The sequence below is a fragment of the Wolffia australiana genome, chromosome 14 (genome assembly GCF_029677425.1).
Source record: "Wolffia australiana isolate 7733 chromosome 14, ASM2967742v1".
NCBI classification, from domain to species: Eukaryota; Viridiplantae; Streptophyta; class Magnoliopsida; order Alismatales; family Araceae; genus Wolffia; species Wolffia australiana.
The window spans coordinates 8,178,074-8,202,392 of NC_135848.1; the positions used below are offsets into that span (position 1 = coordinate 8,178,074).

Consider the following 24,319-nt stretch of genomic DNA (forward strand, 5'->3'; position numbering starts at 1 on the left):
AATTCTAGAAGAGATAGAACGCAAAGGGACATACGTACAATTATTTCTGAGTGGCTTCCATTTGCACACACGTAAAAATACAGAGACTTTGATGCGAATTGTAATTGCGAGGCCACGTGGCAACATCTCAACCATCGGATGTGAATCTGGCGGTTTTCCATCCAGATTCGTCCGTCCATCGCCCAAGACCTCTGGATGGACGGTTTTTTCGTCCCATGGGACGAAAACCGTCCCGTCTGGTGGCCCCTTGGACAAATTTTTGGCACGTTCGGGACGTGATACCCCGGACGTGACGGGACGGATGACGATGCGTGACGAACGGTGACGGGACAAAATGTTCGTCATGTCACCGTCTCGTCATGCATCCGAGGATTTTGAAAAATTCCGTCACGTACTCGTCACACGTCCCTTCTTCCTCTTTCCGTCACATCACCGTCACCGTGACGCCATCACCGTCACCGGTGACGGAATAATAATATATTTATTTTTACTACGTTAATAAACATAGTCGAAGAATAATAATATTTATTTTAGTATGTTATTATTTATAATACTTATTTTACTATGTTAATCCATCACAGTCGTCATCTGTGACGGTCCTGTCATCACGTCACGCGTCCGAGATATCCCGTCACCGCCACGTACAGCCGGTCACGCGTCACCGTCACCGTCACGGTGACGTGTGACTTGACGGATGACGTTTGCCGTACCATCAGACGGGACGATTTTTTCGTCCCGGGACGAAAAATCGTCCCGTCCGCGTCTCTGCACTATAATTGTCAGTTTATCACAAACTTCTTCCTTTTCTGACTTGTTCCGGGGGCTGCAGACGAATTCGAGAGAGAAATCGGAGCTGGGCAGGAATTCGATGGAGGGGGACACGTTCGTCGGGGAGGAGAACGAAGGACCCCCGCCGATGAGTTCTCATGAAGTGGTTTTTTATCTTCTCTTCACGCAATACGGGTTTTGAGCGCTGATTTTTGTTGGAATTATGCGTCTCCTCTTTCTTTGAGATTCTAGTTGCGAAAATCTCTGAAAACATGGTCAAAATAGTGTTTTAATCTTTTGTGGTTGCGCGTACTGAATTTTCAGAGCATAGAGGAGATGAGGAAAAGATTGAAGGAGATTGAGGATGAGGCCGGGGCCTTACGCGAGATGCAGGCGAAGGTAGAGAAGGAAATGGGTCTACAAGGTATTTTTGATTTCTATGGTACTCTTTTCGCTGTCGTTTTGTCGTTGTTGTTTCTAGGTTTTATTTTGCAAATAAGCGTTCTTTTGCATGAGATGATAATTCGAACTGAATGAGCTATTTCCGACAGGTAAATTTCTTATTTCAGCCCGAAATAAACTCCCTTAATTCGCTTTTGATCAACCGGTAATGGATTTTGCGCAGCAAGAAATCCATTTCACAGTATTTTCTTAGGTCAGCTTCTGGATTACCTTAAAATTGATGTGATGAAATTGAGATAGTCCATACATAATTTCATAATACTTTCTTCTGAGCCTCAAAATGATATTATAGGCTCTCTTTTCAATTTTCTTCTGCTTATATTTCGCTTTAGATGTGTATAGCTCCATGATTCTGTATCGTGCAGGAATTGGGTACTTTCTTTATCGTTTTTGGAACCGTTCTATTTAACTTTCATCATCTCTGTTAAGTTTTTTTTTAATTCTATATTTTCAGTTCTTTGCCATTCCTCTAATTCCTTGCGAAATTCTATGTTAAAGGTAGCTCCGATGTATCTGCGACACAAGATGAAAAGGAGGAGGTGGATTCCCGTTCAGTCTATGTTGGTAATGTGAGGATTTCTATTTAAATCAATCCGTCTTCCCATCTTAATCGATTACTTACTCTCAGGCATTTAATGCTTTTCTGCTTTTCAAACCTTAGTGGACAAATCTGGGTTTGTGGAGGTACTTCTGTTCTGTTCTAATACATGAATTTCTTGATTATCACGCGCCAAAAATTGCAGCAAACTAAAGTATAAATTATTATAATTTTCAAGCTTTTATTCATATCCAATGTCCGGCTTAGATCCCAGTATACATCTGTCTTATCCACCATTATGTGTTTTGATCAACTATGTCTGACAGAGGCCAAGTGTCTGATGCGACCCTTTCATATTATGATACATTTTAATGTGACCAGTGGTCGGCAATTGATTGAGATGTAGATCGGATTCACCAAAGGATCAGATCATGATCTAGGGATGTATGATCAATTTAAAATACTGATTAGATCATGGTATTCCAATCAAGTTGGATCAAAAATCCTGATTGGTCGTGATCTTTGAACTATCTATCATGATCAGAGAACGATCAATTATAATCAACGAAGGATCACTGACCCTGATGATGACTCTTTTTCCAAACATTCTGGTTCCATGTGTTCAGGTCCTAATCTGACAGAGTCTGTGTTTGGTGTCAATTCGGCAGAGACGGGTTATGTATTTTTAATGACCGATGAATAGGGTTAAGTCTAATTTGGTTTCGATCGGCAGACTTTCTAAGAGATAGAATCAATTACCTTTTGAAATATTTTTCTTCATTTTTATTCTCGACTTTAAGGATTCCGTCTGAAGTTTCATCGGTCCTTGTTCTTACCTAAACACATTTCTTTCAATGGGCATGTGGTATTAGATCCCTTTTTTCTCTTGTCTTTAGCAATCTCACTGTTCCAGACCGTCATTTTTTTCTCCTTTAATGTTTGTATTTTTTGACAATGATCATTTAAATCTTGATCAATTATGGAATGAACATTTATTACGGCTGATAAATCTTCAATTTCTTGAAGCCTATCATATTTTCGGGTATTTAGATATTCTACTCGCCCTCAATGACCATGGGGTTCATTCTATCATTCATGTTTTCCTTTTTTGGTTGAATTTCTTTTCGATATCGCTATTTCTGGATGTTCCCTCTTTGTACTACGTGCAATGGGTTATGAATAATAGCGAGATTTAAAGTCCTGTAATATATCAATTTATTGGATCAGTTATTTTCACAAGTACACATGCGAAATTTGTACTTGTGAAATTTATATTGTAAGTATTATCCATCTCAGGGTTATGATTTCTCTTGAGTAATTTATATATTCCATGCTTCAGGTGGACTATGCTTGCACGCCAGAGGAAGTCCAGCAGCATTTCCAATCCTGTGGTACCGTGAACAGAGTGACCATTTTAACAGATAAATTTGGTCAGCCGAAGGGGTTTGCATATGTAGAATTTGTTGAAGCGGAAGCTGTTCAGAATGCCGTCCTGTTGAATGAATCAGAGCTGCATGGTCGCCAAATAAAGGTAAAAACCAGAGCTTTTCATTATTGAAAATTTCAATGCTTTCTTCATTCTCAAGCAATTCCATGACGGCCGATTAGTGTTCATCTGGAAATATAGAAACGAGCGTTCATCATTAAAAATGGTTATTTTTCCTCTTTTGCCCACTTGGGATGTTTCAGCTTTGGCCTTAATTTCGTAAATAGATCGCTGCCAATATGCAGTTTTTGGTATTTTCATTTGTCTTGGGACAGTTCCACAATAGGGTTTGGCGTCAATGATGGTGATGATGATGACTATCGGGAATCATCATCATCATTTTTATCTGTTTGTCAAGAGCCGTAATCCTAATTGTCATCACGTTCCATCAGGTGATGGTGAATCATCATTGACATTGTTATCCAACGTTCCAAGCTAAGATGTATTATTTATTCATGCAATCATCTAGTTTGTCATCATGTAATTTCGAAGGGCCATCATCATCTTCATTGCCATTCATCTGTGCAATATGTCATCTTCATTGTCATTCATCCACACAACCCATGGATGACTGTGATGTCTAAACTTAAGGATGACAATAGTGACGATGAAATCATTATATCTTCAGCCGATCCAATTCGATAGCCCCCAAAAGTGTTTTGCTGGAAATCTGAAAAAATAGTTTCCTTTTTGCGCCTTTGCCATGTTTCCAGATTTTGCTTCACTTTTGTGAATAGGTCCCACCCTGGTGGACGACTTTCAAGTATAACTTTTGTCTTTGAGCTGTTCCATGTTGATAAATGGAGATCATTGAGGAGTCAAGAACTTTTTATTTTTTGCGCGACTGTGACCTTTCCAATTCTGGCATGGTTTTTTTTGTGGAAGAGGGCAATATTTCTTTGGTGGAGAATAGTTCTCGAGCTGTTCAGACTGTACCTGCAATGTTAGAGAAAATTTTGGATTCGCAATATTTACTGTCTCGGCCCGATCTTCATGAGTAGGTCTCTCCGAAGAGGACCAACATTCCCGGGATGAAGCAGTTCCGCGGCAGGCGTCCCAACCCTCACTCAGGGTTCCACCCCCGCCGACCTTTTATTCCTGGTGGTCCTGCGTCTGGTTTCGGATATGGGTAATGCTTTCTGAAGCTCCCTCTTGTCCTGAATAATTTTTGAGATTTTATTTTCTTTACCAATATCGATATTAGCTTTTGCTTCTCTAGTCATTTCTTCTTGTTAGATTCAAGAGCTTACCCTCTGTGCTAAATGCTATAGCTGATAGCAAGGGCGCCACTTTTCATTTCAGGATGTTGGTCTTCGACACTTCTGATGTTTCACAAATTTATTTATTGGTCCAATGATTACCTGTAATGCTTTTGACATTGTTCCTCTTGTTCTCCATCTTTTTTGTAATGTTTGTTTAGCAACTTTTATTTTGAGTTTTAGCTTCAAAATGCTCTATGCTTGAGGAGTTAGTTTATTTGTTTAATGACATAACTTAGAAATTTTTTGTTTGCGAAAGTGATTTATTTATTCATCTATATTCATTTTTGTTACTGTTCCACAATTTTATGTACAATTTGATGCTAACTTCTAATGTTTTTCTGGCGCTCCCGCATGTTCTCCACATTTTTTTTACAATTTTTTATTTACTAATTATTACTTAGCTTCTTAAAAATTCTATGTTTATTTGGCTGGTTTATTTTGGGAACTTTGTTCTGGGAGAATGATTCTTTCTGTCTATTTTGATCTGTTTATTTTAAGAAAAGAGAGAAGACCACCCGAGAACAGTGATCAACCTGATATTTTCGTTTCTGTTGATGTTCTACGATTTATATGCCAATCTCCTAAATTGTAAGGATTTAGAATACAAAACTCCGGTGTTGGTTACTCCGTCTCTAAATCGACAGCGGATTATTTTATTTTAATGCCTTAAATTCGCTCTAAATGAGAAGAAGGGATCTAGCTCTATAATATTGTTGTTATGAAAAGAATTCTTATAACACAAAAAAATTCTCAATGCAGAAAGGCTCCAAGATTCAGGCGACCAATGCGGTACAGGCCATACAGTTGATAGCTAACCGATGAAGCCATTCAATATAGGAATTCATTGGGATTTCTTTAAATCAAATGTTTGGAAAATGTTGTGGCCATCGGATTTTGGCCCGAAGTTTAATTAAATGTAAGTTCATCTGCACTTTGCAATATTTTACCGGTTAATGACCGGGGGGCTATCTTACTCTAGCTTGAGATCATTGTCTTGATATTTCAGTGGTTAAATTTCTATTATATGATGACTAACCAAGGAAATCGTTCCTCTAGTATGCAGTTTATTTGGCGGAGGTTAACTATCGTGTTTTAGTTGAAATTTTTTGAGTTGAAAATTAATTCAGGAAGAAATGCATAAACTCGAGATTTAGCTATATAATGATCATATTCTTGATTAAAGTTTCTTTCCATCGCTGTAGAATCCCCTTCCGTGATGATGCATTTTGTTGGGGCAAAGTTAAATGTTTTATGATTTGTTTCATTATTGAATAACTGAAAAACAAAGCAAGAAGCAGGAATCAAAAGCTCTAATTTATTTACATGTACTTAAACAGTACATGGAAGAAATTTATGGCTCAAGATCAAAGCTAGATGGATTGGCAGCTCGTGTTGGAGGTAATGACAAATAATTGTTTTGAGGATCCAGAGGAAGATTGAGAAAGAGAAAGGAAAGAACATATTCATTACCAGAGAAAATTACTCAGATACACCAAAATATTGGTATTTGGTGTTATAATGATAACTAAGAGAATCCATTGACTCTCAGTTTTAATAATAGAGGGCAGGTGAATACTGAAAATAAATACGTTATGTGAACAGTTATTTACGAAAAATTATCTATTTTCGGTATCGTCCCAAGGTGAATAGATGTCAATCAGATCTTGCACTAGATCTTTTGAAAAAGTTGCATGGCAATTATTAAGGTGTAATAATTATGTGTAAATTGTTGAGAGTTAGAAATACTCTATGTACACCTTTCTAATGACACCTGAATCCAGCTCCTTTTATAATATAGTGACTTTTGTCAATGGTCTTAGTCCAATCATGTTGTCCTAGTATATGACCAAAAGCTATTCAGATTCATGCTACAGAGTAGTTGGGACTTGGACACCATTCAATCTTCCTTTGATCCTTATGGCCTTACAGATTCCTTGAGAAACTGCTCCTAATTTTGAATCAATGCAAGATCTTTAGGAAAAAAGCTACTTTTTAAAAACTCTGAAAGAACCATAAACTAGATTTGCATAATATGCCAATGTACAAATATATGATGCAAGTGTTCTGTGTTACCTTTAATATGAAGTGGAAAAATGCTAAATCTTATTTCACAAATACAAGAGTGCAACAAGCATATTTAAATGAAAGACTTTGGGGAAGTGCATGAATCTGCTGCCGGCCAGTCGATTGCCCTCTCGTCATTGCCCTCCTACAGCCGCATCTCGATGCAATTTTTGTTTCTGCATCAACTCACTTTTCCATGCCAGATCAGCACAGGTTTAACACATTGAACCCTCAAACACATAACCATTCATGTCAGATTAGCTTTAACAGATTGCGGAAGCAGAAATTAGTGTTAAAAATGTCGTTTCAGGCTTCTGGTTTGTACAACACTTTTTATATTTTCTTATGAGCATGGAGTAAGGGTCTAATCTACATGAAGAAAGTATTGAATAGACAATATTTATCTTTAATTTTTATTATTTATATTTTAAGAATTAAATGTAATTTAAAGAAAGCAAACTAGGGAAAGTAACTCAAATGAATCATAGGAAAGTCTGAAAATATTATTTTAATTAACCTAATTTATACAGATTTTATAGAATAATATATATAATTTTAATATAATCTTATATTAGAAAACACTAATTAATTCTAATTAAAATACCTTAGTTGGCACTTTGTGAGCGCCATGTGACAGTAGACAGATGGAGGAGAGTGGAGTTGAATGAGTAAAAGAGACATCGTGCTGATTACGATGCAGATGATGGCACTTCAGATGTCAACGAGTAGAGGAACGGGGTGAGTGATGACAATTTTACCATCACTAGTGCGACTGTAATGGAGGTAGTAGATACACACCAATGAGTGGTGGAGTTGAAGGTGGTGTGAATGATAGTGTAAACCTAGGTTATCGGAGATGATAACCTAGGAAAAAGGACAAAGATATGAGTTAAAATAAGATTAAGATCACACTAACCTTCTCATCACGTGTTCAATGGGTCAAGTTGTGCTTTTTATTCATGTATTTTGATCTAAAAGTCACTCCTTTGATCATTTGCTCTTGGAGAACAAGAACAGACCCAAACAAGATTTTTAAATGAGAAAATCACTTTGCAAATCATAATTAGAATAAATTTGAGGGTGCCTTCTTTCCAAGGATGTGGGTTTCTATTTGTAGATCCAAAATGGTGGATGGATAGAGGTGGGAAAGGTGGAAACTCTTGGATTGTTAGATAGCATTGTTTCAATTTGGAGCAGTCTGAGCTATCTGATTTTAACTCTCCTTGAATTTATGTGGCAGATTGACAGCGTTGCACAAAATTATAGGAGTATAAAAATTCAATAAAGTCATTAAAACTATATTCAAATTTATCTTTTCTGACTTATAAATTATGCTCTCTATCAATTTGATGTTAGAAAATTCCATAAAATAGCAAAAAATCCAGAGAAATCAGAATATCATTCTGAAAATATAATGAACCATTATTAAATCTAGATATATATTTTCTGACTTATTAAAATATTTTTATGAAATTTATGTCAAAACATTATTTTAAAATACCTTAAAATGTGGAAAAATTGGAACTTCACTCGAAAAATGTATTAAATTATATTAACCTTAAATAACATGGATTTGTGATTATTTGAATGGGAATAAATGGATAAAATAAATGAAATTACTATGAAAATTATTATGTTATTTGTGATTATTTGAATGAGAATAAACAAATAAAATACATGAAATTACTATGAAAATTAGCATGTTACTTTGCGGTTATTTGAATGAGACTAAAAAGATAAAATATGTGAAATTATTATGATAATTAGCATGTTATTTGTGATTATTTGAATGATAATAAACAGTTAAAAGACATGAAATTAATAAGAAAATTAGTATGTTCTTTGTGATCATCATTCTGCGAGATCATCCTTTTACCAGGTCAGCTTTGAGCAATGCCAGACCAGCGACATCATCACAAACATTATATGTCATCATAAACCCTAGATATTATAAGCTGACCAGGCTTTTCATCATAAACCCTACATAAGCTGTATGCTGAGTCAACTTTGAGAAACACCTTCACCTTTGCCGCATCACCATGTTTCTACATCAACTCCATGCAATGTCAGCTTTGAGCAACATCAACCCCTTGAACATGTCACCATTTTTGCAATGTTATTCCATGTCATGTCAGCTCTGAGCAATGTCACCTCCTCAGCCACGTCCTATTTTGCAACCTTATCTTTGTGCCATGTTCCATATGCATACCCACCTCATGCCTATTATTACTTAGTATGTGTGTGTTGCATACACATACTGTTTATTGCATGCCCTATATGTGCAAATGGTTTGATTTAGTATACATTTTGTTCTGATTAAATTATACCGCACAATAATATATTTTGACTCAAAATCATTTTAGAAAAAAGGAATTATCTTCTTCAGTGAGCCCAAGCTTGTCCATTGATATTTTAAATTGTTTATTATTCTTAAAATAGGAAGATCCCAAAATGAGGAGAGAAAGATCAAATAAAAATCTTGCTTTAGTAGAAGATGAGGACTTTGATCTTCCAAGTGAGAAAGGTTGAAATAACAAAAAATCATAAGGGTAAGTTAGACCTACTAATCCAGTTGGTTTTTATGATAAAAATATATTAAAAGTTTATCAGAAGTCAAGTACAAATTATCGTCTATCGTAGTTTCACACCAGACTGATTTTAGATGCGTAAGATTTGTGGCTTCATACGCAAAATTCAAAATGGTAGATCCTATGGTTGTGACAACATTTCTCCTTAAAAACTTGATGAATGATGAATTCAAGTGATGTTGTTCCCGAAAGAAGTGTCTTGATCTTAGATTTAAAACACATAAAATCATGTTGTGACTCAAAGGGAGGTTTTGTACAATTCTACATTTTCAAAGTCTATAGCTTGGATGATGACAAAGGAAGGGAAAATCAATTTATATACAATTTAATCCATCTATCTCATCATACTGCACAATTTAGTCATGTTCTTGGCATTGACATGGCCTTCTTACAGCATGTCACATACCACGTGCCCTTTAAATATGGATGGACTTAGTGATGGAGCACACACAAACGACATCGACAAAATGTCATTGGAGCCATCTTCACTGTCATCAGCATCACCACCGGTCCATGTCCCGCCCAACCAGCACGCCAAAGCGTCTGTGAAGACGCCCGGGTTTAAATACCCTGGGTAGAGCACGTCTGCGTCTGTATCACCATGTTTTAATTATCTGTATTCAGTCATTTGATTTCTGTTTTGTGTTCGTCACGATGAGTGCACCCTACTCATCATGATGCGTCCGTATCACCGTGTTTTCGTTTCCGTTCGTAGTTTTTATTTCACGTCATTTTATTGTTATTTTCTTATTTGTGTTGTAAATAGGGGGGATTCTTATTGGACTCCCCTTATTTGGACTCCATGTAATGGGCCCATCATGGCACTATATAAGGCCATGATGGGACCACGTCCTGTTTAGATCTGGAAGTTTTGTTTTGTAGTTATTCCTGTTTTCAGATCTCACCCCAAGAGAAACAGAGAGGAAGAAGGAGAGGAGGGAAGAAAAGCAATGGCGAATGTTGTCAGTGGCCATTCTCACTCCTACGTCATCTTAACAGAGGTCGGGAATGCATGCCTGGGCGTTCTTCCTGGGCGTCTTTGAGATATTGATCGACGTTCTCAGATTTTGTGGTGGTCAAAGAAACGCCCGCATTGAAGTGCATTGCTGCACCCTAGGACAACGTGACCAAAATGCACGTGCCGCCTAATCCCGTGGTCACCCTGTTGATATCTCTCAGTAACGCAGTTTCGGTCAACGCCAATCCCACGTTCGGCAACCGGACGCTCTATCACAGTTTCCCTGCACCGGCTGGGTGTTCTCACCATGGACATCCTTGTGTGACATAATTGCTACAAGATTGTTCCCGCGGGCATCTCATTCGGGCACATGTATCCGCAATCAGCGTTGGTTCCTGCGAATTGACTGTGCAATCCATCGGTGACCTGGAGTTCTTCTCCTCATCAAACCACTGCAAAATCATGCAGATGTACATCACCAGTTGAGTTGTACCAGTGAGCCTTGAGCGCGCATCAATCGCCATTATTGATCGCGATGCTTGCAAACTCCTCTACGTACTTCTGATCCTGCCAAACCAATACGACCCTACCTCTGCACGTGGAAGTCAATCTGTGAATTGGAATATTCCCGTGGTCTGAAGCTGCGCCAGAATCTGTGACTGCAAACTGCAAGGCCGTGAACTCTACTCATGACCAAATCCATGCGATCAGCTGCATGCGCGTCATTTTCAATATCAACATGCTTCTTCGCACCATTTGGATTGGGTTGCTGAGAGGCCACACACACCGAGTAGGGCATCCGCCGACCTCACTATTGTTGTGGCTGATGAACGCTGCTGCTGCATCTGCTCGAGACCGATAATGTCACCACGAGCGACCTTCGTGCCGACACCACTACGAAGCCAAGCCCTGCACTGAAGCCACCTGGTGAACAATGTTGGCTTATCTTTGGCCTCCTCTATCTCCTTCCCATTTCGCATGTGCATCGATGAAGGCGAAGATGATGAACGCTGCTACCAACGAGGTACACTGTTCCCCTTGCTCGTCAGTTTAATTACATCTTTCAGTATATTTTTGGCTGCACTCCACCACACTCGGGTTAGAATAGGTGAAAGAAAACTATCGAGAAAATTACAATTTGAGCATCTGATAAATCCAAAATGATTCATTTCATGTTGGGATCATTTCATGTGTATTTTACCCAGTTTCATAATAATTTTACATTCCCTGCATTAAATAGAGCAAAAGTCAAAATAATGCATTTTAAGGTCAATTTTATGCATGTTTTAGAATTTCACAGATTGGTTAGTAAAAAAAACATTTAGGACCTTTTAATTTTCTCATGTTCTATTTAGTATGTTATCTATGAAGCTGCAGGGGTGAAAAATCTGTATTAAATTTGAAGAAAGAAAAAATATAATTAAAGATAAAAAGGGGGATCATATTGGGCAGGCTGAGGAGCAATCAAGCAATAGGCTTCAAGCCAACAGCCAGGCCGGCGAGCGTAGAGCGCTCAAGCCGGCCTAGCCGCCGACGAAGCCCATGCACAAGGAGCCCAAGAGCGCAGGCCCAAATCGTGCCCGGAACAAGCCCAACAGGAGATGCTAAGGTCGCGTTACAGAGGTATGTGTTTTGATTTCATTAGTAGTAAATCGTCAGATATTATATAGTACATTTTATTCATAAAATTTCCAAAATGGGACGCAAATCCCATGTTTATTTTGTCTGCATCAGGCCGGGCCACAGAGAGAATACAATTGCGGCCCAACGGGCCGGGACCTTAAGAAAATAAGAAGAAAAAAATGAACCGAGCTTTGAGCCAATCTGGCCCGAAGCCCGGCTCTTTTCGGGCTTATTTAAAAGACGGATATGATCACAGCCGTGGGACCCCTCAACGGACGAATTAGAAGAAGCGCGGCTGACGGGGTGGCTGACCGGGCTCACTGATGTGGCGGCAGATTTTGATGAATAATCTCCAACGGCCAGGGGTATTTTTGTCCACCCTCGCCCCTGGCAGTCTATGCCACCGGCCGGAGGCTGTTTTCGGCCAGCGAAAAGGACCATTTAGCAATCCAATGGTGGGGGAAGACTCCCAAGTCTGTCCCCCTCCATCGGACGGCTTAAGTCTTCCCTCACAAGCCATTAAAAGGGGACAGAGAGCCCCAATTTGAGCATCTCCGGCCGCAAGAAAAGAAGGGACGGCGGAGGACTCTTGCAGGTGACCCAGTAGCTGGCGACGTGCCGTGACACGCTTCTAAAGTCTCAAAGGACTCTCGAGAAGGTCTCGGAGGTCAGTTCTTCATCGAGTCGCACCCGGACGGAGGAGGAGAGCAGGTGAACGACCAAACGGAAGCTCCACGATGGCGACCGGCGCCGCTATCCCCGTTCTCCAAATCAGGGCGTTTGGTGAGATCTAATCTATGTAGATAGATCCCTTATTCATCCGTTTTGAGCCTAGCGGAAAGTTTTATCAAACATTTCACCGTATAGTGCATTTGCGATCGATTTTGATTCACGGATTTTCTTGGGGAGTTTCCTCGAACACCTAGCGTGATCGGAAAATATATTTGATTTGCTTAAGTTCACCTTATAAAAATTAAAAAATCTACACCTATCCCATTAGCGACCCTCATTCGGGCATTTCATCGAACATCAACGAGTCGTTCGATGAAAAGCCCTCTTATCTTTGATTTTTCCTCTACTTAAACTATAGAAAACTTATAAAAATCATATAAACTTTACATAACTACATATATAATCCTCTCTCGACCCAGACCAAGGCATTTGGTCGAACACCTCTAAGGTATTTGACTAAATAACCCATACTACACTCTATAAAAACTATAAAAAAAGAATATATAACCACAAAAAAACAACTGCTTGAATAGGTATAACCTATTCTAACTTTTATTCTAACTATAGAATAAATAGTATACCTGGATAAATATTAAATTCCGCTACTCCCTCTTAACTTCTTAATATTTCTCTTACCCATCTTTTTAGTATATAAAAATACTACTCTAGCTCTTCTATTCTATATGAATATATATCTAGATACTTATTCTTAAAAATAACTATCTTTTCTCTAGCTATACTTATATCCTTCTTACATATAATATCTAGCCTCTCTATTTCTTTATTATTCTTAGTACCTCTAGAACATATATATAATCTTAGACATCTTTCTCTTCTATACATATCTTATTAAAGTAATATTTTATCCACTTATTACTTAATTCATCTTATACTTTTTATCCTTGGTATTATTGCTATATTTTAATAACTAATAACTCGATTATCAAATCTAAACCTAAAGGCCAGTCCCTATGGAGACGACCTTACTCCAGCTATACATTACAATAAGTTTCTACTTTTTATAAATTTTATTTGATTGTAGGCAAATTAAAATTACAACGAAGATTAAAGTTAATTATGGAATTTGCCTCCGTCAGCGTCTTCCTAGGTACGGGCCGAGTCCGCCCGTTACATGCGAGCCCTAGGGAATTATTCCATTCAGCACCGTAGTTGCCGTTGTCACTCTGACAAGGGTCAGAAGGTCACCGTCATCGTCATTGGTCACCCGCTCCAGAGCTCGGAACTCGACGAATCCCCACTCGTCGGCCCTGCACATACACTTCATCTAGGTCATTCGCATCACGTAGTTACAATTCACTCAGTGATTTACCCGTCGGACGACGCCTTCGACGACGTCTGACATCACTTAGTCAACCAGCATATTTATGAAATGTCTGACTACTGGTAGCCTGGTTATCTAGCGTGATTGATCTTCTCTCATCAACCCATGAAGCATGTGCCCGGGAATTGCCAACCAACTCTTGTCGCACACTAAGAGCCTGACTCACTAAACCCACTTTGTAGATGTGATATTATGTGACTTAAAATTCATTTATTTATGAAATGTCTCTTATGTTATGCAAATTTCATTATTTTTTCCCAAAAAATATGTTTTGGGCTTCAATTCAAGCATAATATTTTCTAATAAATGGCTTTCAAATGGTAAGTAAAATATGAAACATAATATTAATCCTTGAAAAATGCAAATATGTATGAAATAAATGACCACACACAATGATTTAAATTACCCAGTCATGGTGGAATGCTCTGCATCTCCCCTACAGCTTGAGGAAGATTGTGAAAAGGCCTGATTTAACCTTAATGCCATAAAATATAGTTGCATAGTTTGTATCTCATTCAGAACTCATTATTACAATTTGTATTTGTTGTTATTAACATGTGATGTTAGCGACAAACTCAAAGGTTGTGTGTGACATCGACCAAATTATAATCAGATTATTCTATAAATAGGACTCATTAAAAACATATATTATAAATATAATAATTTTAAGATGTCCAAGAAAAGACATTTAAATATCAAAATATAATAACACTAAATACTCTTTCTTGTGTGGTGGGGATGGCTAATACCAAGGAAAGTGTATAATCTTTAGGGAGAGAGTTAAATAAATAAATATGTGTGAATCCTTTAATGGTAACCCCTACTTATTTAAAGGTCAATTCATGTTATAATCATGCATATGGTCCTTAGAGATGGCACACCAGTGTTACTCACAGATGCAATATTATGTTTTGAATATGACCTATAATTTCCTCGTTTTGGGTCTCCAAACATTCCTGGCTCAAATACAATATCATTTTCAGAAATGTGATTATCAGATCATCTTCCAATGATATGAAAGACAATTTTGTAAGATGATGCGGTGAAGTCCTTCACAACGGCAACAAAAATATCAAAATAATAGCTTTTTGATAATTTTCACATTGATGATGGAGTTTATTCATGACCACCATGTTTTTTTTGAGTTTATTGAAAGAAATATTTATTCATTATTATTCCCGTGCAATGTTTATAATGAAGTCCATGAGTACGTGCAATGACCTATTGAATTATGATGAGATCATATCACAATGATCATTAGTCTTTAAACATGTATTCTAAATATAAATATTTTGGATAACTGAGATGGCCATCAAATTATCCAAAGAGAATAGTAATATCTGACCCTACTTATGGGATAATTATGGCTGATCATGTGACCATTAGTGTGGAGATGCTGAGGACAATGGTGGGTGTTTGATAACATGCATATTTAGTGCGTGAATTTCATGATACTTACATGTCTATTTGCATTAGATCACTCATATTTGCATGTTATCAATATTAAAATGATTAAATATATTTTTGAATGAATTCCTGAATTTTCTAAATTTTATGTATTTTTTGGGAATTTTCTGACAATAGATTCTAAAAGAATATAATTTTTGAGACAGAATTATGGAATTTTTTGACGTTAAATTTGGAAAGATATGATTTCTCTAAGTCAAAATATATATGTATTTTTTGGGCTTTAATTTTATTTAAAATGAATTTTTAAAGAATTTTTTAGCCCTTTCATTCGTGCTGCCACGTGTCGCCGATCGATGCATTGAACGGTGACAAATCATAGCGTCCGATGATGATTAGCACCATCCAATCATTAATCAAGCAATCATCGCTTCACGATTCGTGAAGCGATGATTGCACAATGACTAACATGTTTTTGGTGTAGGGTGATGTGGCGCTCTCGTGGCCAGTCGTTTAAAATAAAAGAAAAAAGAAAAATAAGAAAGGCGATGTGGCGCGCTGACGCACCACCATGTCAGCCTCGAGAAGGAAGGTTCTTTCTCATTTTTATTACTTCGCCTCTTTCTTTATTTTTTGCTCTTTTTTCGGGTACACATGGCGTGGAAGATGACAAGTCAAATGTGGAAGGTGAGGGGATGTGAAAAATTTGAAGCGACGTGACAGCTTAAGCAAAAATGGAAAACGAGGAAGCGGATGATGAGGAGATAGAAAAAATAAAGGGCTAGGATTGGCTCGACTTCAAACAACAATAACTTTTGATCTAAAACTTTGATTGAGTTAAAATTTTCGACATTTCTTCATCTTCTCCTCGTCTTTCCATCCATACCCTCTGATCTATAAATAGAGGTCTGGATCATTGTGAAATTCATCTTGAACTTGCTTCCTACTTGAGTGGGCTGATTGAAAGATAGTGAGTTTTGAGATCGAACAAGTGTGTTCTTGGTATCTTGGGTGTGTGGGAAGAATCATAAGAGAAGAGGGGGAGCTTACCAGCACTCACAAATTGTCGTAATCCTGGCAGAACGTAAGGATATACGGTAAGTATCCTCACCTTACGTTGTTTCGTTCCCGACATCATCACTATCACGATTATAGTTTGTTATCATCTTTTCATTTATCATTTCACTTACTTACATCCCCATTATCTCGTCTCTATCTTTACCATCATACCATTCGTGCATTTGATCACTATCGTATGCATCACTCCCTCTACCTTATTCTCGTAATACTTCCCATAATTCTATTTATATTTCTGTGATATCACTATCTCGCCTATTCTATTATCATATTTATCTCTTTTCGTACCGATAATCACTATGGTGTAAACAATAAAATTTTAATCATTACCTTATTCTCGTAACTTTTATTGATTAAATACTCTTAAGTATGGTTAAATATATTTTTTATTGAATAATCTCAATCACCAACGACGAATAAAAACCCTTAAATTTGAGATTATCAAAGAGTGCTTGGTAAAATAATGGATTTATTCATTTGCATGATGACACATGTCGGCAGGCCTTTAATAGATGATGGGATAGTTAATCTAAAAAAGTTTGCATTTTGTCCTCATGCCATGTAAAATACACAGTGCATAGTCATTACAAAACATATTTTCTTTCTATGGATTTCCCTCTTAGAAAGGTATTAATAAAAACTTCTATTGAAGCCTCTATCATAATCATTGTTGCCACCAATGATTGGTTAGCGCTAATCATCAACCGTAGTCGATGATTCGTCAACATCAATCATTGACTGCGGTCCAAATGAAATGGATTATGACACCTGGCGGAGGGGAGAAATTAGACAAACTTTACTTAAAAACCTTGAAATTATTTAACTAATTCAAAATATATAAATCCAGGCATATAAAAGTATTTTTAAAATATTTTAACCTTAAAAGTTTCCTGAAAACATAAAAAATCATTGTAAAAATCTAATAATAGCTAATTATTTTTTAAATAAATCAAAAATTATTTTCTGGCTTATAAAATAATTTTCTGTATGAAGTTAATGTTAATACATTATGTTAAAATACCATAAAATTCATAATCTATTTTAAATTTTAATCATGTGCATTGATGATCATTGCTATAAAATAAGCACATTATGTGCATAAAAATGCTATTTCATTTAAGAATTTATTAATGATTATCGAATGACAATGAGCCATCGTATGTGCTGTAAAGAATGATTTCACAACTTTCCACTTTAGGGATGATCCTCAAGTAAAGAAGATAGAAAATGATAGTAAACACAAGATCAAGAATTTTTATTAAATATTATGTGGCCAAATGGCAAGAATTGGCCCTGAGATTAGCTAGTGCCCTATGGGCTTATCAAACACTGTGCAAGGATTCTTTTTCGATGCCACAATTCAAATACTTCATAGAAAGCCTATTGAGCTAGAACATCGTTCCTATTGAGAAATCCATAAAGTCAAACATGGATCCTCATCGAGAAAGGAAGAATTTTCTTCTTTAGATGTATGAACTCCGCAAGCTCTAGAAGGCATCCCGCGGAAGTGCAAAAGTTTACAAACACGTAAAATATGTCGTTGTTTGGGGTTTTAGACTTATGCAATAAAATAAATAATTTCCCTTAATCACTAAATATGCATATCGAGAAAGTAAGGGGTCAAATCACAGGGAGGCAACAAATGAGAATTTTTATCCAATTTGAATAAATTAATTCAAGAATGAATTAATTTTGTAATTAATAAATCTTAATCATCCTTAATAATATTATTTAATTAATCAAAATTAAGTAAAACTTAATTTTGATTTTAATATTTCGGTCAGAAAATTCAAGATAGGAATATTATAATTTTAAGCTCAGATTAATTCAGATTATTAATTTCCCAATTATTATAAATTTTAAAACAATTTTATGAATTAAAATTGGGAATTAAATAATCAAGAAAGGAATTTTTATATTGGAGTTCAAGATAGATGAATTTTCGATTCAAATTTTATTTTTAGGTTTTTTATATATTAAGTTCAATTCCTAAACAATAAAAATCGAAATCTAGAGAGAGAAACTAAACAAATCAACGTAGAAAGAAAAAGTGAAGAAATTGGGGAAAAGATGAAATCCGACCCTAAATCAAAAATCTAATGAAGCAGAAATGTTTTAAATTGATCTAGTATTTAGGATAAAAAATCAGATCTTGGATCAGAATCAAAACAAAGTGCTAATTTCATTCAAAACACACTTCTAAGGCATGTACATTCCGCCCATGCCTCGGCGTTTTAAAATCGTTCAAGAAGATTGTTGAAATATAAATCAGAAACTTACAGTTTTGAGTGCAGAAACAAGATCTGTCGACTTCAAGAACCCCTCCTGTGTCCTTCCTGGCCAATTGCTTGGGGGAGAGCATCCAAAAGTGATTTTAGCCCTTTTCCAGACCTCCATTTAAAGATCCAACCGTCTGGATTATAGAGGGGAAAAGACGAACCTACCCTCAAAATTTCAGCCCAATCCGATATCTAGATCTCAAGATATCAAGGTTTTAGTGATGATAAATCTAGGCCGTTGGATCGTTTTATCTCTGCTCCAAGAAGCTTGGAAAAAACGCTTTTTGATTGGCCCGCATAATCATTTCTCGTTTTCCGCTTCCTCGGATCATGTCCTGAGACGTCGTTGTGCACGTCAAAAGCGCGCAATCATTGGCGTGTGATTCCGAAATTCGAAGGGCTCAAAACGCTCCACGTCAGCCTGAAAAAACAAAAGAAAAGGACAAAAGGTGTTTTTTTTTTAATTATCTTAGCCGCAATCTTTGACCATTCTTCTCTCTCTCTTCTCTCTTTTATATATTTTAATGCATAAGCCGCTATTCTTCTCTCTCTTCTCTCTTTAAATATTTTAAATCATAGCCACTTATGTTGACTATTCTTCTCTCTCTCCTCTCTTTTATATATTTTAAATCATAAGCCGCTATTCTTCTCTCTCTCTTCTCTCTTTTATATATTTTAAATCATAGCCGCTTATGTTGACTATTCTTCTCTCTCTCTTCTCTCTATTTATTATATAATAATAACCACTCACTCTCTCTCTCTCTCTCTATATATATATATATTATTATTTAAATAAATATATCCATTTATTCGCCCGAATTTCGGGCGAATGACGTGGATACTCCTTAGTAAATATTTAAATATATTATAAATGCCAAATAAATAATATATGTGTTATTTAAATATGTAAAAATCATTTCTTGGCTATATAATGGTCAAACAGTTATATAAAAATATCGAAAAATTACAGAAAAATCATGAAAACACTTAGCAACCTTTAGCCAAGTATTTAAAGCCCTGTAAAAAATATTCTTCACTAAAATGATGTTAAATTCCATGTAAAAAATTGATAAAAAATCTGAAATAATAGTAAAATGAGAGTTTAAGTGATTTATCTTTATTTTAACATGATAACATGCAAATAAAATCATTAAAACACATAAATACAATGTAAAATTCATTAATTAATCGTATTAATTTGCAGGTTATCAATACTTAAATACTTTCATGATAAATTTATTATAAAGGAAAATTTTCAAGGTCAATTATAGAGTTTGACTTTTCAACTCTCACCTCACGTTATTCTTTGGAAACCTGAAGTCTTGTTGGAATAGTCCTTATATTATACTGAATGTTTTTGACTCCGGAGCAGTGTTGATTGAAGACTGAAAGATGAGAAGTTTTGGATTTACAAAAAAAGGCTTGAAGCCAAATTTGAAGGTGAACGATGAGCATGAATATAGGAAGTTGACCTTCAAACTATGAGCCCTAGTCGACATAGATTTTCATTTTTAGTATCGTAGATAGTGTGTGGATATAATTTTGTTAGAACTCAATGCATCACCTCATGGCCAACATGAAGAAATAAAACTCCATATTTAGTACACTCATGAACGTACCTATTCACATAAATTGATCATTTGGTTAACTCTCATTCGCATGATTTTCATGGGGAGGCAAGGTAAATGAAATTTACGGCCAGTACTTAATTATTCTTCTTACTATGCAATTTTTATAATCTCATTATGCCCTTGAAAATGACCCTCAAGCCCAATTCCTCAATGATTTTGGTGCGAAAGGACCCCATTAATTTTTACCATTGTGGTGAACCAACCAAACAACAAGAGGAGAGAAGATAAGGATCTAGCAATACGTTTCCATGATAAAAGGCAGCTTATAACTCATTTTAGAGCAATGGAGAGTATGTGTACTATTCCCCTTTAGTGTTTTGGTCCATGGACATTACAAAGATTGGTCTTTTGAGTTAACTCGTCAGTAATTGGCATTCATCCTTAAGCTATGAGCACTTGTAAATATCTCTCTCCATGCATAAGCTCCAAGCACATCACTACCTCACAATGGTCCATGTAATATGCAAATCAATAAAATAATGAAGTACAATTGTACAAGCGAGAATTAGAGTATTGCCCGAAAGTAGGGGATGATACTTTATTTCTCCTGTTGCTAACATTGCAAGTTACAAAACCATGATGATCCCTCAAAAGTAAAAAAAAGATAGAAAAACATAAAATATATGGGGATTTATGTTTACATAATCACAGTTTTTCATCAATATCTTCAAAAATAGATTGGATAACATAGGTGTTCGGTTTTGGAGGCTAAATCTATGATCAAAATTTATTCACACAGAAGAAATAAAAAATTAAAAGGGATTAAAATCCAATCAATGGATGATCATATCACCATGTGGGAAGCATATTTTCTGATCCTTGGATGAGTCTTCTCGAGCCTGTTAAAATCATAACTTCTCAACATCTCCATGTGATATTTGGATATTTGAGAGAATAATAGGAGAAGGGGGGTGTAAATGGAGCTCAAGTTTGGTTTACATCGGCACCTACATGGATCCCCATGAATTATATTAAAAAATAGATTAACTAGTCAAAGATGAATTTAACTCAATCGATAGGCTGAGTTGCCAAGTTACATATCATCTTCTAAAAGCTACAAAGTAGTATGTCTACTCTCTCAAGAAACTTACATCCTTATCGATTGTACTACATGTATAATCCTTCATCCACATGAGACTCTCAAATTACTGAATGTATGATTAACCATTAGACCCAAATTGATCATTCCAGTTAGTATGGATGCATAGTGTAAATCATCAAAGAACATTACTTCGGCAAAAGATTCAACTACATCTTAATTGTTAAGTTAATATCCTCTTATACTTACGGAGAACAATTTCATATTAATCTCACAATCATCTTCATAAACTTTTTTTATACATCTGACGTAGGATTGATCAAAGTACCATGGTTAGATATTCATAAATCATAGTCCAAATACAATCGCCCGTCAATAATGTGTGTTTGGCATCTCATGTCATTAGGATTATTAACACAACTATGACATGAATAAACTAAATTAAATATAATAACATTTAGGACTTCATACATATCAATTCAGTCAACCCTTTCTCTAAACAGCATCATTATATATCCTTAGTGTCTCCACACCACTAGCTATAGGATCAGTCATACTATTAATATGAAAGATTAAACAGTGTTATCTAATTCAAATATTTTGATGCTCATCCCAAGTATCATTTGAATATAATAATCGTGAATATATCTTCAAAGACAATATAAGAGATGTCAAATTATGATATCCTCATAATTTAGTTAGCCACTACATGTATTCAAGGATGTCATTATGAACATCACATGAGAACAATAATATAAATAAAAAAAATTTCAATGAACGTAAATGAGACATGAAAGTGTGACTTAAAAGTCACACAATATCCATCGGTTGTCCTGCTTGGCTAAAAGTTGAAGGTAATGAGTGATGGGCAATATAAGAGGAAGAGATAAGAAATTTAGTCGCTATGATTATGGGGAAATTTTTAAAGGACACTTTGATAGCCGAAAGGACAAGTAAGAATGAAGGTTATTGATAATATTTTCACTATATCCCTCACCTCAGGGGACATAACCAACTTGCAAAGCACAGAAATCTTAAATCATTTTGCCTTCAAATGATTGAATGTAACGTAGGGTCTCAGTACATGCAGAGTCTGATCTCATCCTTGGTCACCACATCCCAATCTTCATCTCTCGGTCATGTTTCTTACATCCCCAAAAAATAAAAAAACCTACAAAACAATTAAACAAAACTGAAATTATTGTTTTCTCATTTTATCTGTTATCACTTGTCCCTTCTATGTTTCCCATCAAATCTCTTTCATTCTCCACCAATTTGTATTGTTTATGATCTTATTGTGGCTTATTTTCTTTCTTAATAATAAATTTTATATTTTCATCTACTTCCAAGTTTACCTTCCTCATTATTATTCATTCTCCCTAGTCTCTAATGATCTTTTAAAAAAAATAATCTTCTCATTGATATGAATGTGGTGATACATAGTTTCATCTGCCTCTTGGGCAGATTACCTCCTTGGGGATAAGATAGTAGAATGTGGTAGTGGATGTACGTAAAACTCAAATATTCCATCACCTCTGGTTGGGATGAATAATGCTAAAGATGGCGATAGCAGTGACACGTCATTCGATGATGCTTGTGACTCTGGTTTATATGAATGTTGTTGTATAGTGCAATAACAGTTGGTCGGTGCTCCATGCCTGTGTGCATGATAATCTCCAACTGTTTCTTCTGGTGAAAGGTAAGAATGTCGGATATTTGTGCTTCAACTTGCGGATAAGTTTGTCTTCTTGCTTTTCGTTTTGTGGCTGTTCTTGGGCTACTTTCTGTTTATTCTCCCTGGGATGTGGTAGCCTCCTCCTTTTGTTGGCCTTTGGATCTCCCATCTCCTAGAGAATGTGGACCTCAAATGATCTAGCTGAATTGTGAGCTCCACCTTCATATTTTGGATTTAGATATCTTATAGCATTATCTTTTATGAGTAAAAATCATAACCAACATCCATATGTGTCCTTTTTCTAGTTGGTTTCCTCCTATACCTTCTTTAGTATCCCACATTGTTTAAGCTTTCAATTACATCTATTATCATTTCATCCATGTCTAAATCCGGATAAGACAATTAATAGCTGCTCACTCTTTTTCAACTCTAACTACAAATATAATTGTGGAAGCCACTCCTTATTCAGATGACTTTATCCTTACGATTGCACAAAGATATACAAAACCAAATATCTAAAAAAGCAAATAAAAAGTAACACACCATTTGATAAAGAGATATTACATTTAGAAAAAAACCATATATCCTGTAAAAATACTCTACATCAGTCCGGACAATCAATTTAAGTCTATTTTCCATTAATGGTTGACTGGAGACCTATAATTAATATCACATTTTAAAACTGTCACATGATAAAGAAGCACATCAGTTACACCAGGAACCAGTGAGTCCATGTACCCAAGAAAGTAGGTCCATTCAGCTATGCATTTCTTTGTATTAGTATAAAATATGATATTTAGGATAAGAGCTGATACACTTATCCATTGTTACTCCTCAGCGCCAGGATGCGTTCTCCGGCCCCAAGATCAAAATGCCAATGATCAGGGCCAGATCATTAAACACAAATAATCATTAAAGTTAGTAGAAACTTTGCTAATGATTGGTCAAGACACCATCATCAAATATTAACCCAGCATATAGTTCAAAAAAAAACCCCAGCATATTCACTTAAAAACCTTTCAATTTCCAATCAAACATGAGAAGTGAAAGTAGGTCATACACTTCACAAGCACCTGATTAAACGTGCGTGTGTTAGGCGTTGATGAGATAAAACCATATTGGAGAAAAGAAGGCAGTGCAACACTGCTTTTTCTTCCCACTGTATACAGTGGATCATATCCGCCTTTACTAGACGTGAACCGATGATACATAACCCTAGTTAACCAGACCAAGCTATCCATATTGACCTTATCTAAGGAGGAATTTTGTCCTGAAGTTTAAATCTTTATCATTATGAAAACCACGTAGGGTTTAAATCCACGGTGAGATGAGTTATGTTAGAGTACGAAAGAAGTTTCTCAAAAAATTAAATTAAAAGAAGAAGAAAT

At 36.0% G+C, this 24,319-nt stretch overlaps 1 protein-coding gene across 3 annotated transcripts; it reads left to right on the forward strand.

Moving 5' to 3' along the window:
- The first annotated feature begins 814 nt into the window (after positions 1–814).
- On the forward strand, positions 815–5,514 carry LOC144712216 (polyadenylate-binding protein 2-like). 3 transcript variants are annotated; one of them, XM_078586427.1, is made up of 6 exons: positions 815–934; positions 1,093–1,192; positions 1,729–1,799; positions 3,108–3,299; positions 4,256–4,383; positions 5,276–5,514. In XM_078586427.1, exons 1-6 carry the CDS (start codon positions 869–871, stop codon positions 5,322–5,324), a joined length of 606 nt encoding a protein of 201 aa, XP_078442553.1. In that variant the 5' UTR covers positions 815–868; the 3' UTR covers positions 5,325–5,514. The 3 variants fall into 3 exon arrangements, with proteins under 3 accessions (XP_078442553.1, XP_078442550.1, XP_078442551.1); XM_078586424.1 differs by lacking the exon at positions 5,276–5,514 and adding an exon at positions 4,557–5,230; XM_078586425.1 differs by lacking the exon at positions 5,276–5,514 and adding an exon at positions 4,557–5,231 and having other exon boundaries at positions 817–931.
- Positions 5,515–24,319: the final 18,805 nt, after the last annotated feature.

Bases quoted from the DNA above. Each gene is read 5' to 3' on its own strand.
- LOC144712216 (XM_078586424.1), top strand. From the start codon at position 869: ATGGAGGGGGACACGTTCGTCGGGGAGGAGAACGAAGGACCCCCGCCG. The intron at 935-1,092 runs GTTTTTTATCTT...CTGAATTTTCAG, and splicing joins CGATGAGTTCTCATGAAGTG to AGCATAGAGGAGATGAGGAA. The intron at 1,800-3,107 runs GTGAGGATTTCT...TCCATGCTTCAG, and splicing joins GTTCAGTCTATGTTGGTAAT to GTGGACTATGCTTGCACGCC.